The sequence below is a fragment of the Ascaphus truei genome, chromosome 1, assembly GCF_040206685.1.
Source record: "Ascaphus truei isolate aAscTru1 chromosome 1, aAscTru1.hap1, whole genome shotgun sequence".
Taxonomy (NCBI): domain Eukaryota; kingdom Metazoa; phylum Chordata; class Amphibia; order Anura; family Ascaphidae; genus Ascaphus; species Ascaphus truei.
The window spans coordinates 109,431,579-109,451,074 of NC_134483.1; the positions used below are offsets into that span (position 1 = coordinate 109,431,579).

The 19,496-nt window shown below is 45.6% G+C and overlaps 1 protein-coding gene across 6 annotated transcripts in view; it reads right to left on the reverse strand.

Annotated features, from left to right (window-relative positions):
* The window catches only part of KIAA0825 (KIAA0825 ortholog), a 440,138-nt gene that overhangs the window by 403,742 nt on the left and 16,900 nt on the right, over positions 1–19,496 (reverse strand). For 5 of the 6 annotated variants that reach the window (XR_012800113.1, XM_075593165.1, XM_075593159.1 and 2 more), the window contains exon 2: positions 15,524–15,663. The exons of the other annotated variant lie outside the window; for it this stretch is intronic. Coding sequence is in view for 4 of the 5 variants with exons in the window: in XM_075593159.1 (XP_075449274.1) it covers positions 15,524–15,663 (140 nt within the window). In the remaining variant the exon portion in view is untranslated. The remainder of the gene's footprint in view (positions 1–15,523; positions 15,664–19,496) is intronic. 6 annotated transcript variants of the gene reach the window in all.

Here is a 19,496-nt window from a genome sequence, read left to right on the forward strand (position 1 = left end):
AGATGGGCCCTCGGATGATGTTGAAACCTATCTTCTCACTTTTGAACGCACGGCACAGAGAGAGGGTTGGCCAGAAGCAGAGTGGGCCAGTCTAATCGCACCCTTAAGCGGCGAACCTCAGAAGGCTTACTTTGATCTAGAGCCAATGTTAAGTTGAAGTTAGAGATCCCCGTCTGCCTTGGCATAACCACGCGGCTGTTCGCCCTTACAGGTTCCACGCCTGGTCCTTCACGTTGGATAAAGCCACCCGATCCCAGCTGTACGACCTCATCCACCTCGCCCGGAAGTGGCTGCAACCCGACATCAACTCATCAAGCCACATCGTGGAACGGTTGATCATGGACCAATTCTTGAGGAAACTTCCCTCCGCCCTACGCTGTTGTGTCAGCCAGAGTGACCCTCAAAATGCAGACAAGCTGGTGGCCCTCGTAGAAAGGTACAATGCAGCAGAGGAACACCTAAAACCCACAGTCCTGGAGCATCCCCACAACCCAAGGACCCAGGACTCTACCAGAGACGGTAAAAGGGTACCAGGGTTAAGGGGGGCTGAAGAGCGGCGACCACCTTCACACAGCACCAGTGACACTTGCTCGCATACCAAGGGCAACAGCCGACATAGAGAGCCATGAAAGGGCTCTAAGTGGAACACAGACTATATACCCAAATGTGTAAATTGTTATCAGAGGGGCCACACAGCGAAAGCCTGCCCACTAAATACTGAACTAATGCAATGCAAAGCATTGAACCTTATTCTTTGTGGTCTCAATGTATGGGCCCTAGCCCAGAGGACCCCTTGAATAACCATCTATGGGCATTTGTAAAGATAAATGGTAAAAGGGTTCGGGCACTACTTGACTCAGGGAGTATGGTTACCCTAGTGTCCGAATACCTGCTGCCCATTGAGAAAAAACAGGTTAACAGTTTACAAAGAGTGGAAATTTACCCTCGGCTGCCTCCTCTTCTTCCTCCATCTCACCTAAGGACTTTGCTGACTTTTTTAAGGAAAAGGTGGAATCCATACGTCAGAACATCCCTTCTGTTGCCTCCTCCCATCCCACACAGGTTCCCAACCCTCCTCCTGCATTTCTTGACACTTTTTCAGCTATCTCTGAGGAGGATGTGTCACTGCTGATCTCCTCTTCTCCCTCTACCACTTGCCCTCTTGATCCCATTCCCTTCCATCTCCTAAAACCTCTTGCTCCTTCTATAATTCCTACGCTCACCCAGATTTTTAACTCTTCCCTCTACTCTGGTACCTTTCCATCCTCCTTCAAGCATGCAACCATTATACCATTACTCAAAAACAGCAAGCTTGACCCTGCCTGTCTTTCTAACTATCGACCTGTCTCCCTCCTGCCTTTTGCCTCCAAACTCCTTGAACCTCTTGTATTCTCTCGATTGTTACACTTTCTCAACACCTACTCTCTTCTAGACCCTCTACAATCTGGCTTCCGCACTGCTCACTCTACTGAAACAGCCCTCACTAAAATAACTGACGACCTCCATGCTGCCAAAGACAGAGGTCATTACACTCTGCTCATATTACTCGACCTCTCTGCAGCATTTGACACCGTGGACCACCCTCTTCTCCTTCACATTCTCCATACTCTTGGTATTCGGAACAAAGCTCTATCCTGGATCTCCTCGTACCCATCGTACTTTCAGTGTCTCTTTTGCTAACACCTCCTCCTCCTCTAGAGACTTCTTATATATGCTTATTTCATGCTATGTGTTTGGGGCTGGGAGAAATGCTTGACTAAGGGAGATGTGAATTAATTGCATAGTGTTTCACTAGAAATACTCCCAAGTGAATAGAAGCTTTGTTCCCCCCCCCCTGTGTTTGGATGGATTTCCTGATAAAAAGGAAAAGGCACAATAAAGCCTTATTATAATTTCACCTTATAAAAGTTTCCAAATTGTGTACCTCTGTGAACGTCCGTCTACATTCCTACTATAATCCCTACCCTCACACACATTTTTAACTCCCCCCTCTACTCTGGTACCTTCCCATCCTCCTTAAAACATGCAACAGCCATACCATTACTCAAAAACAGCAAGCTTGATCCTACCTGTCTTTCCAACTATCGACCTGTCTCCTTCCTGCCTTTTGCCTTTAAAGTCCTTGAACGTCTTGTATTCTCTCGCTTGCTCCATTTTCTCAACACCTATTCTCTCCTAGACCCTCTACAATCTGGCTTCCGCACTGCTCACTCCACGGAAACACCCTCACTAAAATAATGGATGACTTCCATGCTGCCAAAGACAGAGGTCATTACACTCTGCTCATATTACTCGACCTCTCTGCAGCATTTGACACCGTGGACCACCCTCTTCTCCTTCACATTCTCCATACTCTTGGTATTCGGAACAAAGCTCTATCCTGGATCTCCTCGTACCCATCGTACTTTCAGTGTCTCTTTTGCTAACACCTCCTCCTCCTCTATTGATCTCTCTGTGGGGGTACCCCAGGGCTCTGTCCTGGGACCCCTTCTCTTTTCTCTTTACACACTCGCTCTAGGTGACCTAATCACATCTTTTGGGTTTAAATACCACCTCTGTGCTGACGACACACAAATTTACCTTTCAACCCCTGACCTTACACCTGCTATACAGACCAAAGTTTCTGAATGCCTCTCTGGAATATCATCCTGGATGGACATCCGCCGACTTAAACTTAACATGGCAAAAATGGAGCTCCTAGTACTAGCCCAAATGTTAAATGCTACACGGTGTACAATTGCCAAAAATTGGAAACAACCTGCCCCCCCCCATCCTTAAACCAAATAAATAACAAAATTTGGCATATAGTTTATATGGAAAAACTCTCAGCCTATCTGAACGGCTCTACCTCGCAATTTTCTGAGATTTGGGCCCCTTGATTTCGCCATGCAGGTACATCCCCATATATAGATTAGAATATTTGGAACAGAGTGATACACATGGTAATTAAATTGTTATGTACAATGCTATATTTTAACAAATGCTACCCCTCCCCCACCTTCCCGACCCCCCCCCCTTTTTATCTGTTATATGTTTTGTTAATTATTATTTTGTATGTTAAAAAATGCTCAATAAAAAATTTAAGTAAAAAAAAAAAAAAAAAAAAAACGGAGCTCCTCATACTTCCTCCCAAACCTGGCCCAACTATCTCCTTCCACATTACTGTTGGAAATACGATCATTCACCCAGTAACCCAAGCTCGCTGCTTAGGGGTCACACTCGACTCCTCTCTCACATTCTCCCCTCACATTCAAAACGTTTCTAAAACTTGTCGCTTTTTCCTCCGCAATATCAAAGATACGCCCTTTCCTCTGTTACTCGACTGCTAAAACTCTGACTCAGGCCCTCATTCTCTCAAATCTCGATTACTGCAACCTCCTGCTGTCCGGCCTTCCTGCCTCTCACCTGTCTCCCCTATTATCTATCCTAAACGCTGCTGCCAGAATCACTCTACTCATTCCTAAATCTGTCTCCGCATCTCCCCTCCTGAAATCCCTCTCCTGGCTTCCGATCAAATCCCGCATCTCACACTCAATTCTCCTCCTCACTTTTAAAGCTTTACACTCCTCTGCCCCTCCTTACATCTCAGCCCTAATTTCTCGCTATGCACCATCCTGACTCTTGCGTTCTTCTCAAGGATGTCTTCTTTCTACGCCCTTTGTATCAAAAGCTCTCTCCCGCCTTAAACCTTTCTCACTTTCTGCATCGCACCTCTGGAATGCCCTTCCCCTCAATACCCGACTAGCACCCTCTCTATCCTCCTTTAAGACCCACTTGCTTAAAGAAGCATATGAATAGCACCGTGGATAATCCTGGACATGGGATACATAAAGGTTGGCCCCCTGCAGACGCACTTACTAGAATTCCCTCCTACTGTCTCTATATGTTCCCCTACCTACCAATTAGATTGTAAGCTCCTCGGAGCAGGGACTCCTCTTCCTTAATGTTACTTTTATGTCTGAAGCACTTATTCCCATGACCTGTTATTTATATTATTTGTTATTTATATGATTACAACATGTATTACTACTGTGAAGCGCTATGTACATTTATGGCGCTATATAAACAAAGACATACAATACAATTTGTTGTATACATGGCGATAATCATGAATATTCCACGGTTGAAGTTCTTATTGAAACAGAGTTTGGTTTCTTAAATTTCAAAGTTGGTATAGTACTGTAAGGAATCCGCTCCTGGGTTTGGCTGGAACTAATCCTTACAGGGCTCTAGTGTTTCCAGATAAACCCCTGTCTGAACCTGCAATCAAGAATCACCTGCTCCTGCAATTAGACTGCAGCCTGCTTCTTGCTGCCTCCTATGCAGTTCTGTCTCATTGGCTTCTTGTTCTATTTAACTCCTGACCCTCCCCCCAGGAAGTGGCTGAACATAGACTTTCTCAAGTAACTGTGCTTGCCACAGCACCTCTGTTTGGCCTGCCTTGGCCTTCTTGCCATAGCTTCCAGTTCCTGGCAGACTTCGCCGCGCTGAAGCGGTTACACTGACGCCCTCTGTGTTTCTTGTCCTGTTCCCAGTGGCCTTCCAGTGGCCTGCACTACTCTCAGCTGTACCCAGCTAGGGAGAGCTGTTCTGTGCTGAAGCACTAGATCCTCTGTGCTATACCTTCGGCAATCTTCCTGCTTCCAGTAGCCTCCACTACTCAGCTGTTCTGTGCTGAAGCACTGGATCCCCTGTTCCTGTTCTCTCCTTCCTGAAGTCCTGCTATCTACGCTGCAGCAGCTTCGCTCAAGCTTCCTGATAACGACCCTGGCTCCTGACCATTGCTCCTGTGCCGCCTACCCTGACCCGGCTTGTCTACGGATTACCCTGCCTTCTCCAATCCTGACCCAGCTACGTTTGACCACGAAATTCGCAACTCGTATCTGGCTTTGTGGTCTAAGGTCAGTGTATATCTATCCCCACCTCAGCCCCGCGGACCGGTCCAGGTATGTGGTGAGCATAAACGTTACAAGTACCCTAACTGGCACATGATGTAATAATAGGGACCGACTTTACCCATTTTGTAAAAATGTGGTCCTCCTCCCAGAGTTCAACAGCGGACCATAAAGAAGTAACAGAAGAATCAAATTATTTACCTTTTCAGACATGGACTCCCTTTGGAGGGCCCAAATAAAAGGGCCCAAATAAAAAGGGGAAAGAGGAAGAGTGCTGTAAAATTCTCTTTCCCATGACTACCTTGGTAGGGAATACCCCAAATCAAGACATTGAATAGTTGCCTACCACCCCAGAACAGGATAAGACCTTCGCTGACCTAGAGGTCAGTCCCGGGAGTTTTAAGAAGGCCCAGTGGGAAGACCCCACCTTAGTGGAAGCAAGGGGGAATATACGGGACCAGAATAGTACTCCTGGTCAACCAGATAAGTCCATTGCCTACCCTTACTTCGAGGTAGAAAATGATCCAGTATATCAGGTTGATAGGAGAAAATCCATTATACCTAAACAGTTATTAGTCCCACGGACATTTTGAAATGTGGTATTACACCTTGCACATAGAGTAGTCACCCATTGGCGGGACACCTAGGGGTGGAAAAGACAAGAGAAAAGGTTCTCGGAAGCTTCTATTGGCCTGGGGTTCTGGCAGAAATTTAAAATTATTGTTCCTAATGCCCAGAATGGCAGACAATTGGTCTGTAAATCTAAGTCCACATATAACATCAATGAATAGCATGCACAGACCGAGACAGTCAGAGGTAAAATAACATCAAGTGTCCACATAGCCAAAATAAGGCAAATTTATGTCCTCTGATAGTAACTGCTGTTATGGTTGAGGCCCCCGATGAACGTCTTCAGGGCCAAAGGTGACCCATCCCAAATAATGAAGACGTCATCTATGAACCTCAACCATAACAGCTGTGCTGTTTCTGGCACAATCAAATCACTGAACTCCTTCGCGTCACGGCAATTGCAACTACCAAAAACAGCCAGAGTCAGCATTAACGTTAAGCCCCCGTACAAAGCGGGTGGCGAAACGTGCACGTCAGGGCTCATCCTTCTGTGTATGCCACGGTGTCCCTAATCTTTTTCATCATCACCGCTGTGGTGCTCCTGGTTACGACGGAGCTCCTGCAGTGTGGGTGCTGTATCCTCAGCTGATCCCTGACAAAGGACATTGCTATTGGATTTGTGCGAAGTATTCCAGCTGTTTTTTTGCCTTATTTTGGCTATGTGGACACTTGATGTTTTTTTACCTCTGACTGTCTCGGTCTGTGCATGCTATTCATTGATGTTATATGTGGACTTAGATTTCCAGAGGAATTGTCTGTAGTTAGAGTATTTATTGCCTCTTAGGGTATTTGACCGGCCGGTCCGAGTGTCAGGAGGCTAATCATATGCCTCCACACTCATGGGTTAGCTCACACATGCACGTTTATTTGTGTAATTTGTGTAGATATATAGCTTGCTTACACAATATATTGGAGGTCATTCTTCAGCTAATCAGTGAGGTTCTCGGCTTGAATTTTGTCTTAGGGACACTGTGGATAATTTTAATTGTTATTTGTTGTATGTGATGCATTTAATAAATTTGATATTTTTGTATGCTTGAGTGCTGTAATTGGGATACTTTTTTCTTTTTGTTAATATATATATATATATATATATAAAAAATAGAGAGCAGTTGGCACACTGTAAACAGATAATCCACTGATGCTTATCCCATATATGCACATACACAGATAGATTTTACCAGATGGGGATCCAGGAAAAACGAGACAGCACACAGTCAGAGAAATCCAAAGCTGTTGTATTGAAGACAAATACATAGGCACTGCATCCAAAGTTTCGGTCATCTGAATGTGACCTTCCTCAGAGACGTGCCTAAGGAAGGTCACATTCAGATGACCGAAACGTTGGATGCAGTGCCTATGTATTTGTCTTGAATACAACAGCTTTGGATTTCCCTAACTGTGTGCTGTCTCGTTTTTCCTGGATCCCCATCTGGTAATTTATATATATATATATATATATATATATATATATATATATATATATATATATATATATATATATATATATATATATATATATATATATATATATATATATATATATATATATATATATATATATATATCTGCGTGCCATGGTTAAAGTCCAAATTGACAACAACGGAGAAAACTGCGCATGCGCAGTGGGCTGGAGGAACACAACATAGGATTGTAATGGTTGCTTAGAACTCCAATGAGAGGTTGGATCATCCTACATTCCAGGCATGCATATGAAGAACAGTAATCCATCAGAGTGATGTCAGCACTTAAGGCAGCTGCAGAGGGGCAGGTCACACAGACAGCCCGAGCAGAGGGTCACTTGTGCTCCCCCCAAATGGCAGATAAAAATTACCTGTAAATAAAATAGTAAACAAAACAGAATAAATGTAAGTGATGTGTATATATACATATGTATTAGGACAGGATAACCATGCATATAAGGAATACCGTAATAAAAATAGAAAAAAACAAGCGTTTCTAATGGATTTGTACAGGATAATAGATAATGATGGTGGATCATACATAAATGAGCTAAAAAAGAATCTCCCGTAGATCAGCACGGACTGGGAGTAGAGAACACTAGGGAGGCCAGATCAGAGGTGAAGGAGACTCACCCCTCTGATAAAGGATGGATCACCCTGCATCAGCACCAGGACGCAGAGCCAAACCGTATAGTCACATATCTCAGAGTATAGAGCAATTGAGTAGGGCCAGCACCAGACCATATCGAGGATAATACAGAGATAGTGATAATGACACACACACCGCACAGGGGACAGGTACCTGGGCAAAAAATGACTACAAATAGCAGCCCATATCGAGATCCTTGTACATGCCCAATGGAGTCAAGGTACCTATTAGGGTATTCCTTATATGCATGGTTATCCTGTCCTAATACATATGTATATATACACATCACTAACATTTATTCTGTTTTGTTTACAGGTAATTTTTATCTGCCATTTGGGCGGAGCACAAGTGACTCTCCGCTCAGGCTGTCTGTGTGACCTGCCCCTCTGCAGCTGCCTTCAGTGCTGACATCACTCTGATGGATTACTGCTCTTCATATGCATGCCTGGACTGTAGGATGATCCAACCTCTCATTGGAGTTCTAAGCAGCCATTACAATCCTATGTTGTGTTCCTCCAGCCCACTGCGCATGCGCAGTTTTCTCCGTTGTTGTCAATTTGGATTTTAACCATGGCGCGCAGTGCGCGCGCACACCATAGTGATCTTCGGCTTCCTTCTGAAGAGAGGACGGCGTCACGGGACCTGTAGCAGAGCCCACAGCTGATTTTCATGTCGGGAATGCGCTCGCAGCGCTGACCGATGACGTAATCCGTCCTTTATCACCACTCTGGCAGGGACAGTTCTACACAGACGCCCCCAGCTTTTCATAGGAGCAGGACTGCTGAGTTCCATTTAGACTGACTGTGGTTTGCATTTTTGCCTCACACTATTTATCCTGCTCCGTTAGATTTTGCCATTTCACTTACCACATTGGTTATTCATTTGCACTTTATTGTACTATTTGTGTGGGGGTTGTTTAGTCTCCTATTGGGTGACATTATTATTTTGGCTCTGGGGGACAGGGAAGTACCCCTCTGTTCCATTGGAGAGAGGGGGAACGGGCCTAACGAAGGGGTGTTTCCCCGAAACGTTGCCCCCCCTGCTGCTTCCCCATTTTTTGTACCCACTTATGTGTTGTCTTGACCCTATATTGTATTTGTGCTCACGTACCCTATTCTCCGCCCCCTCCTCCCTCCACTACTCCTTCTGGTTTTGCCTCTTATAGGTTTTTATTATTGTGTGTTATCGTTATTTGATGTAGGGTATGTGGTTCTGCTTATGGTGGTTTATGTTATACATTAAATTTCATTTCATGTCTTTTGGAAATTATCCCTCTCATTTGTTCTATTATCTATCGACAGTGTGTGCTGGGCTATTGTGTTACTTTTCCCATTATGTGCTTATGCATTTTAGTCTATTATAATCCTCTCTAGTCTAATATCTGTACAGCGCTGCTATATAAAGATACACACACAAGCAAGGCACTGCACATACACTGGGGACAGCAGTAATCCCCCCAGAAGCCTATAGGAATTTAACTTCTATAAATTAGTATGTTTCTTCCTAAGCATTGCCTCGTCTTTATATTTAAAAAAAATTCTAGTGTTAAATCACGATTTTCTTCATCTTTAGCTTCTGATGTTACCATGGAATTAGGGAGAGCTTCATTTTAACCTCATGGACACTCAACGGTTTATATTTCCTTAACTGAGCATCAGATTCTGAAAAGGGCAAAACAATGTGATCAGTGCAGACTGCTGCTTGAAGTTAAAATGTACACTGAAAACTATTACTGTACTTTTTATTTAGCAACTAGCAGCATCTGCAGAGTCTGACTTAGCATTCCAGGACATGCCTCTCAGACGTAAGCAGAGGATCCATCACAAACCTTTATAAAATACTGCAGTAGTGCCTCAAGTGTGATAAAGACCTCATAATTCAGTAACAAATCACAAGGGATTGTCAGGGCCTTTCTTTAGGAGTGATTATAATGCCACATCCCACAGATGCTCGTTACTTATTCTATTTACAGTAAACTACAATGAGAAAATAACAACTGTTTATACTATTAAAACATTGAGCAGGCAATTCAATAAATGCTCGACAGCAACACTTTCTATATACATACTGTATTACCGAGTTCTTTTGCCACATTAAGTGATGGGTACATCGTAGAAGGAAAATGTGCAGTTGAATACAATCTTATTTTGGGATATAATATGCCTTTGCTCTTTTGAAACCTGTGGGCTGTGTGCATGCCCATCTTGAATTTCAGGATTTACATGTCATTGTGTCAAACCTATTGCAGAATGTCACACTTAGTGCAACTCTTCTTTGGTGTTTTAAAGCAGCAGTTCCTCTTGGTATGTGTGTGTGTGCGGGAAGCTGAGGGTCCCCAGAGTTCAACCACGTTAATTTCAGCCCCAGGAACCCCCTGGTTCCCAAGATACTAACCGGAGAAGTTGGCGCTGACTACTTCCTGGTATCTAAATCTGTGTCACGCAGGCCAAAGGAAGCAGCAATACGTAAGTGGGAGACTGTAACACCATTTTGTTTTCCCTTTGTTGCCATCAGTGGCGCCTTCCCTGGTAACTTTTTCAAGAACCAGGGGATTCACAGAGGGCCAAGAAAAGAAACAGGCTGGAAGATCAATTTTTATTAGGTCAGCATGCAATTTTCATTATGGGATATTATAAAACTAGCACGGCCTGACCATATGCTTGAGCTGTAACACGAGTTAACTGCCAATGATACAGAAGTCAGATTAACACTCTGTAGTTTGCAGACTTTAATTAAGTTACAGTTTTTATTTGTACGTTTTGAACTCATTTATGGTTTATCGGGGGGGTGGGGTGGATTTTGGCTACCTTTTGGGGTAAATATTTTTTTCCCCACAAAAATAAATAAATAAATAAATACAATCTTCCAAGTTGATTCCCTGTGTACTTTCATGGTGTGAATGCAGTAATCAGTGTCGGTGGTATCCCAATCCTGGTTCACGTTAACCAAAGTCATCAGCAGCTTATTGAATACAGGCATACCCCGTTTTACATACACTCGCTTTACGTACACTCGCAAGTACGTACATTTTTTTTTAATTGCACCTTACCCCCTGTGTACGTACGCGTGCTTCGCAAGTACGGACACCAGGGGTGGCGTGTGCGTGCTGTGGCGGTGTGCCCTCTCTTCCTCTCCCCGGCTCTTCCTTCACCTGGCTCCCCCAGCCCTTCCGTTCCCCGGCTCCCCCAGCTCTTCTGTTCCCCGGTTCATCCTCTCCCCGGCTCTTCCAATCACCTTCCCCTCTCCCTGGCTATTCCGATCACCCCCCGCCCCCCTCCCTCTTTCCCTGGCTCTTCCGGTCACCTTACCCTCTCCCTGGCTATTCCGTTCACCCCCCCCCCCCACCGGTTCTTCCCGTCACTCCCCCCCACCCCCCGGTTCTTCCGATTACTCCCGCCCCCTCGGTTCTTCCGATCACTCCCCCGAGCCCCCCCCGGTTCTTCCGATTACTCCCCCCCCCCCCTCGGTTCTTCCGATCACTCCCCCGAGCCCGCTCAGAGCCGCACTCTAGCGTGCGTGTGCCGCCTCTGACTGCCATGCTTCTGCCGCCCGCAACCTGCACGCTGCTTGAGGTAGGGAAAGAAAGGGAGGAGGGACATGCAGGGGGTGGTGTGATGTGAGGGACATGGGGGGGGTGATATGAGGGACATGGGGTGGGGGGGTGATGTGAGGGACATTGGGGGGGGGGGTGATGTGAGGGACATGCAAGTGGGGGGTGATGTGAGGTACATGCAGGTGGGGGGGGGGATGTGAGACATGCAGGTGGGGGGTGATGTGTGAGGGACATGCAGGTGGGGGGTGATGTGAGGTACATGCAGGTGGGTGGGGGGGGGGGATGTGAGACATGCAGGTGGGGGGTGATGTGTGAGGGACATGCAGGTGGGGGGTGATGTGAGGTACATGCAGGTGGATGTGAGACATGCAGGTGGGGGTGATGTGTGAGGGACATGCAGGTGGGGGGTGATGTAAGGGACATGCAGGTGGGTGGTGATGTGAGGTACATGCAGGTGGGGGGTGATGTGTGAGGGACATGCAGGTGGGGGGTGATGTGAGGGACATGCAAGTGGGGGGTGATGTGAGGTACATGCAGGTGGGGGGTGATGTGAGGGAGATGCAGGTGGGAAGTGATATGAGGGAGATGCAGGGGGGGTGATATGAGGTAGATGCAGGGGGGGGTGATATGAGGGAGATGCAGGGGGGATGATATGAGGGAGATCCAGGGGGGGTGATATGAGGGAAATGCAGGGGGGATGATATGAGGGTGGTGATATGAGGGAGATGCAGGGGGGGGGTTGATATGAGGGAGATGCAGGGGGGGTGATATGAGGGAGATGCAGGGGGAGGTGATATGAGGGAGATGCAGGGGGAGGTGATATGAGGGAGATGCAGGGGGGGGGGTGATATGAGGGAGATGCAGGGGGGGGTGATATGAGGGAGATGCAGGGGGGATGATATGAGGGAGATGCAGGGGGGATGATATGAGGGAGATGCAGGGGGGGTGATATGAGGGAAATGCAGGGGGGATGATATGAGGGTGGTGATATGAGGGAGATGCAGGGGGGGGTTGATATGAGGGAGATGCAGGGGGGGTGATATGAGGGAGATGCAGGGGGAGGTGATATGAGGGAGATGCAGGGGGAGGTGATATGAGGGAGATGCAGGGGGAGGTGATATGAGGGAGATGCAGGGGGAGGTGATATGAGGGAGATGCAGGGGGAGGTGATATGAGGGAGATGCAGGGGGAGGTGATATGAGGGAGATGCAGGGGGAGGTGATATGAGGGAGATGCAGGGGAGGTGATATGAGGGAGATGCAGGGGGAGGTGATATGAGGGAGATGCAGGGGGAGGTGATATGAGGGAGATGCAGGGGGAGGTGATATGAGGGAGATGCAGGGGGGGGGTGATATGAGGGAGATGCAGGGGAGGGTGATATGAGGGGTGCTGGATGAGATATGATTTTACCCGGCGGCCTGATTTTTTAAAAATATTTATAGAGGGGGGGGGGGGGGGTCTTTTAAAAATGTATTGAGGCGGTGTGGGTCTTTTAAAAATGTATTGGCGGGGGCATTTTAATATGTATTGGCAGGGTGGGGTTACATGTATTTAGAGGGATGGGTTTTTTTGGTATGTATTTTGTGGGGGCTCTAGTAAGAAAAAATTAGCTGACATTAAAGATTTTCTTTCTATAAAGCCTACTGTATTTATTTTGGTTACAAATGCATTATTTACATTAGTTATGCATATATATGATGTCTGCAGTACAGTACATGCATCGTAAAGTGGAAAAAAAAATAGTGCTTCACTTTAAGTACATTTTCACTTTACATACATGCTCCTGTCCCATTGCGTATGTTAAAGCGGGGTATGCCTGTAATTGTTTTGGTCATGCAGGGTATAAACGTGTTCATTCTCTGCATGATTCTCCCGTTGGCATCAAAAACCTCCACGCCCGGTCCAAGGCCACCCTGGAGAACACCTTTCTGCACATTTGGGACCCCCATCGACTCCACAGGCCCTCTCCTCCTACGCCACACCCGTCCTTGATCTCCCTTTTGCGACAGATCACTCCCCCGATGGCCAATGTCCTATCCACATTTGCGTTGGAAGGTGTGTGGGCCCTTCAGTGGGGAGGCGAAATGATGCAGCTATTTGCAAGGTGCCAAAAACACCAGGCATTACTGACTATTATGTCATCATGTGTTCCAGAGGGGTGGGTAGGGATGTGATCCGGAGGGGCGAGAAGGCCTGTGAGGCGGAGGGGAGCAGGCGAGAGGGCACGCGATACAGGTGGGAGGGAGGGCACGCGATATGGGCGGGAGGGCACATAATCCGGATAGGAGGGCACGTGATATGGGCAGGGGAGGAGTGGTGGGTGGCTCAGGTCATGTGATCCGAGGGGCCACGGGCACAGGAGGATTCGTGGACAGCCCAGCCCTCCGCTTGGACATGAGAAGGGATGGCATGTTGGTACTTTTTGTATTATAATAATGAACCTATTACAATATAGCCTATAAAAGTAAGGAAGGCTTTCAACTCTTCCACCCTGGGCATTCACAGCCAGGTTATGCCCTGTCCTTCGGATATTAATACCTAAATAATGCCTGGAATTGTCACCAATCTGCATGTAGCATTTCAATAATGTTGCCTGCCCTTTTATTGGCCTGAAAAGATAGTTCTTGACTGATTAGAAATGTATGCAATGGCATTGGCTTTGAAGTGAGCGAGACATAATTTTACTCCTATTCATATGATTCTCAAACCTCTCTTCGGGGGCTGCGTGTCACACCAGGTGATGCACCCAATTTGCTTAGGAATAGAGTGTTGGGTGGTTGCCTAAGAAATATGGTCCGAGGAGAGGTTTGGGACAGGCTGCTAGGAAGCGTATGCTAGGCAAATATAACCGAGTCAAGCACTCTTACATGCCGGGGTCCACATTGTAAATCAATTAGCTATAATGGTAACATTGAGATTAAAAGCAGCAACCGCCCCATTTTTAGAATTTCTTTTTTGGATCCCCCATAGCTAAACCGTGCTATTCAGAGGTGGAAGTAGGAAGAGGGGGCGGCCGCAAAGCTTAATTGGGGGCAGAGAACAACCCCTGGTACTAGTGTTGCTGTGGTGCTTAACCAGTCAGTGCTGAAGTCGTCACTGGGCGACAGGATTGAGCACTGTGATTGGCTGCAGCGCTGACTGACAGGTGTGTTAGTGCAGCGTCGGTCAGTGAAGAGGGGGGTGGGGGAGAAAGAGGGAGGCAGAGGCTATGGGCTGCAGTGAGGCAGAGAGCTTCAGGGCTCTGCCCGCCGCTGCTCTCAATTGCATCTATAAGGATCCCCCAACATGGCCGCCAAGGCAAGAAGTCAGTCTCATTCTGGATATATTGCCTGCACCTGCCCGTTCCTTTTATATGGCTGCATTCCCCTCTCTTCCTTGCCTGTGCAAGGTTCTGTTTTGCTGGACTCCTGCTGTATCCTTATCCTGCCCGTCTTGTTCCTCCCTGTTGCCGATTCCAGCCTGTGACCGACCCGTTTTCTCCAGCCCCGACCCGGAACTGTGACCCCTACTACTCTGCCTAGCGGGTCTGTCTCCTGGACAGTACACAGCAACGTACGCGATCGTAACAGCATCAGATGGAGTGGGGGAGGAGTGTTTGTGTGTATCATTGTGCCATGGGGGGGAAAGGGGAATTAGGAGGATCTTGCTCCGGGGGCACAAAATTACATAGCTCCACTTCTGGTACTATTTGAATCTGCAGAGAATCCCCTGGTTTTCAAGATACTGTATTTACCTTTCTATGTGGTGGTAAAATTATAGTAAATCAGACATGGCCGCCTAGGTCACCCAGTAGGGGGCTGCACATTATAGCAGAATGGGACATTTGATGCGGCCTCCCACCGGCATTTTAGCCGCAGGGGGACCCATGGCCGCCGCAGCTTTGACAAGAAGGTGAGAGTTTTAGGGTAGTTGGGTTAGTTTTAGGGTAGGAGGTTAACTTCAGGCGTTTTAGCGGTTAGGATAAGGGCTCAGGGTAAAGGTTTTTAGGGTAGGGGTAGCGTTAGTATTAGGGCGTTATATAAGCGGTAAGGCTTGTCACTGACCTTAGCGGCGAAGTGACCGGAGTTGAAGTAAGTCGAGGCCAATAACCGGTGGTCATTTGGTTGCGGTGAAATGGCCGATGACCAAATGTCCTAGACTACTGTGGCAGTAAGGCCTGGATAGTGGCCATATTGATTTCCAAAACAGGACCACAATAACCAGAAAATAAAAAAAAAGATAAATATCCCAAAAACTAGAGGGGTTAGGGTTGCTTGGCAAAGAAAACAGTAACATGGGGAAAGCTTTGTTAAAAACGTGCAATATTTATTAAATACAAAAAGTCTATAATTACCACAGAGCATTGTCTTTTAATTTGTCATCAATGTCACCAAGGATCTGCTGAAATTCCAAATCTCCTGGAAAAGTGTCCAACAAACAGTCCAGGAAGGCAGAATCTAAGGGGCATTTGCCTCCACACTCCATTTCTGGCTTCTGTAATAAACACAAAATATATATTATACTCTATTATTGAACGGTTTCTAGTGTTTACACCCACCAACAATATAAAGAATTTCTTGTTTATTTTCTAAACATGCCAGATACAAGCTTTATGACCTGTTCAAGATGTCAGGATAGCACAAAATTAAAAATATATATATATATTTTAGAACTCATCTCAACCAACTCATTGTCCAATGACAAATTTCAACACTGCCAACAACTGGTCCACAATTGTATACATTAACAGGTGGTTTGACAACAGGTCTCTTAATAAAACACTAATTAATATAACAAATAGTTAATCTGTGATGAAAATGACAAACCTACAATAGTTAAGCATTTGTAACACTTAGGATTTGTTAGCATATTTAATGTGAATGTTTACTGATAGTCTGTAAAGGTGCTGTACAGGCAAGAGATAAACGAATACAAGTGCGCAACTATATACCACTATTGTATTGAATTTAACCCATTAATCACCTATGTGATATAGTGAAATAAACAACCTCTACAGTGGCGGCCGAGCTGAGTCTACAGCGGCCGCCACCGCGATGTGGGGGAAATGTGCGGGCAGACGGCGGCTTGTTGTGGTTTCTCCCTGGTGCGTGCCGCGCGTCACTGTGGCGCCGGTCACACGTGCCAGGGTTCCCCGGCATCCGCGAAGGCTAAAGAGGAAGCAGGGGGAAGAAGGGGGAAGCTGCGCGAAGCAGAGGAGCAGCCAGGGGGTCGGAAGGGGAGGGGAACAGCATTCTAATTTTGCACGCGGGGAGGGGAAGATGCGGCTGGCGCGCGGCCAAGTTTGGCACCAGCCGAAAAAAGCCCCGGTTAATTACGGGCAAAAGTTAGACTCGCGCTGGCCGCAGCAATATATTGGAGATAGGCGTCTGCAGCTATAATGATAGGAATGAGATCACCCCTAGAGCAACTGAAATACAAAGAAAACAAAAGCGCAAACACACATAGTGAAGTATGATAGATATATCTATATATATATCTATCTATCAGTACCGTGTTAGCCGAGCTTCAATAATCAAAAAATAAATAGATGATACCGTTCTGTGGCTAACGAAATGCTTTTATTTGTGCGAGCTTTCGAGATACACTGATCTCTTCTTCCGGCGATGTTACAATGTTACAAGGCTTGCTTCATTCATTGTAACATCGCCGGAAGAAGAGATCAGTGTACCTCGAAAGCTCGCACAAATAAAAGCATTTCATTAGCCACAGAACGGTATCATCTATTTATTTTTTTAATATATATATATATTTATTGTGAGGGTAAAATATCTGCGTACATCAGATCAAATGTTAATCAGCATTTCATGTACAATGACATGGGTTACCCGACGTCACAGAGTCACCGCTGGATCGAAGGATATCTGCTTTGCTGCCGAGGAGGAAAGTTCTGCCTGGGAACACACCGTCGCGACACTTGGGGTAAACCCTCTGCTCCTCTCCAAGGTCAAGGTAGGAAGCCCCCGCAGGTTAAGGCCGTCCAAACCGCCACTCCGTCCTGCTGATTGCCAGTGGGGACGCTCTCGGGAGTCAGAGCTGTTGCAGCCACCGCCGGGCTGATTCGCCGAGTGTCCCGTATGTTGTTCACGACCGGCCGCAAAGTGAGGATGGCCGTAAAGTGGAATATCACGTCACTTGGATATTTCAGAGTTCCACAAAAAATACTTAAACTCTACAAGAATGTACAGGCAAAACTTTAATTATAAGTAAACAGAGGCATCAGAGAAAAGGAAACTGGCAGTGTCATATTCTCTCATTTTAAGTAGGATGCAAAAAAGAAAATGCATCTGCCGTGTTAAATTAAAACTAATTTGATATGGAATATAAATTACTATTTTGTATATGTGAATAAGTAACTGGGAAGTTCTGTACCACAGGTGGCATAAAATATCTTTGTCCAAATGATCCAATACTTTAGCTTCTGCTGTTTTTTCTATAATGCACTGGTTTCCAAATTCATCCAGAGCAACTGTAGATTATAGTAAGAACCAACAACCCGGCAAACATATACAAGTGCAATCAGTATCTGGATCTGAAAAACGTGTCCCACTATGCCTCCCAAAGCAGGTGAACCAGTTACAACGCATACCACATCCCCCACTCCCCAATCTCTTTGTTAATCATGTTGTACACAGGGTTGATTAGAAAGTCAAGAAGTGTAGAACATGGAAACAGCCTTCACGTGTTTGATATCCACCTTCAAGGGCTAGGGACAATGTAAAAATAGCAGCACTAATCACAAATTGCTGTTTCAGAGACAGAGATTTGCCAGTATATAAGTTTGATTACATCATACAGACTGCAGATCCTATCTAGCACTCTACTGTAGCATGGGGGGGGGAGAGAAACATTTGCAAACATGACAGCCTAGTTTGCATATATGTATTCCTCTTAGACGTCTATGTCATTTTTTCAGTTAACTTGTCAAAACAATTTATTTGCTTCCTCTGGATTTGCATGATCTACTTAGCTTATGAAAATCAAACTGTATTCATTCTGTTTGGTAAATCAGCATTTCAAATAACCAATAATAGTTTTTTGCCGGATCCTAACTACATCAGCTGTGTGACTGGGTTATGAAGCTGGATGAAAAAAGGATTGGATATATAAACTAGGTATAAATACTCAAATTAAAATGGATGCATCACTGTCTGTGTTAGATATTCACCCTCACAAGAAAAAAACAAATCTTTATAGATGTAGTTTGTACAAGCTGCCAAGACCTTACAAATCTCTTCACCAAATATAAATGGAAAAGTATGAATACTGGCAAAAAAAGAATTTGTTGTTTTCAGGGCTAGTATGGCTTCAACAAAAAAAAGTGAAAAATACCGCGCTCAAGACAGTGATATAGTGATTGCATAAGTGATTAAATAAACAGCTATATGTGCAAATACTAAAATCTTATTTTAACCAATTAGGTGCTGTGTTACAAACATTAAATGAAAAACCTGTTATTCAGTGTAGTAAAATGGAGAGGTTGCTGCTGCTGTATTTCATGGACTGGCTCCACAAACCATAACACTAAATGAAAACAAAAGAAAAAACAGCACAAAACCTCATGGTGTAGTATTAAAATATATATTGAATAGGTGACAGCAGGTGAGTATCTCACGTACAGTACATCAAATTAGATAGTTAAAGCATGGCATGTTAGGGACATGTTACCACATCAGCACTGCACCAACACACGACAGTCGAGCCGATTGAAGAGGCAGATCTCTCTCTCTCGCATGGATAGAGACGAAGTAATTTTTTACGAAACGCGTAGGAAGGTGCGTTCCAGTGCCAAATTTGATTGTTTTATGGACATTTGTTCACGAGTGAATATCCATGCGGACACTACAAACCAGCTTTTCCCGGTCAGAGACGTGATGGAACCTACGGTGACGTCATCAGAGGTCTGCCGTGAGCTCGATACACGCATTGCAGATTGAAGTAAACTTCTCTTCCCTATCGGACGACGATGACGCACAGAGACAGAGAGAGACAGAGTGACAGAGAGAGAGAGACAGAGAGAGACAGACACAGAGAGAGACAGACACAGAGAGACAGACACAGAGAGAGACAGACACAGAGAGAGAGACAGACACAGAGAGAGAGACAGACACAGAGAGAGAGACAGACACAGAGAGAGAGACAGACAGAGAGAGAGAGAGAGAGAGACAGACAGATCTGCCTCTTCGATCGGCTCGACTGTCGTGTGTTGGTGCAGTGCTGATGTGGTAACATGTCCCTAACATGCCATGCTTTAACTATCTAATTTGATGTACGTGAGATACTCACCTGCTGTCACATATTCAATATAT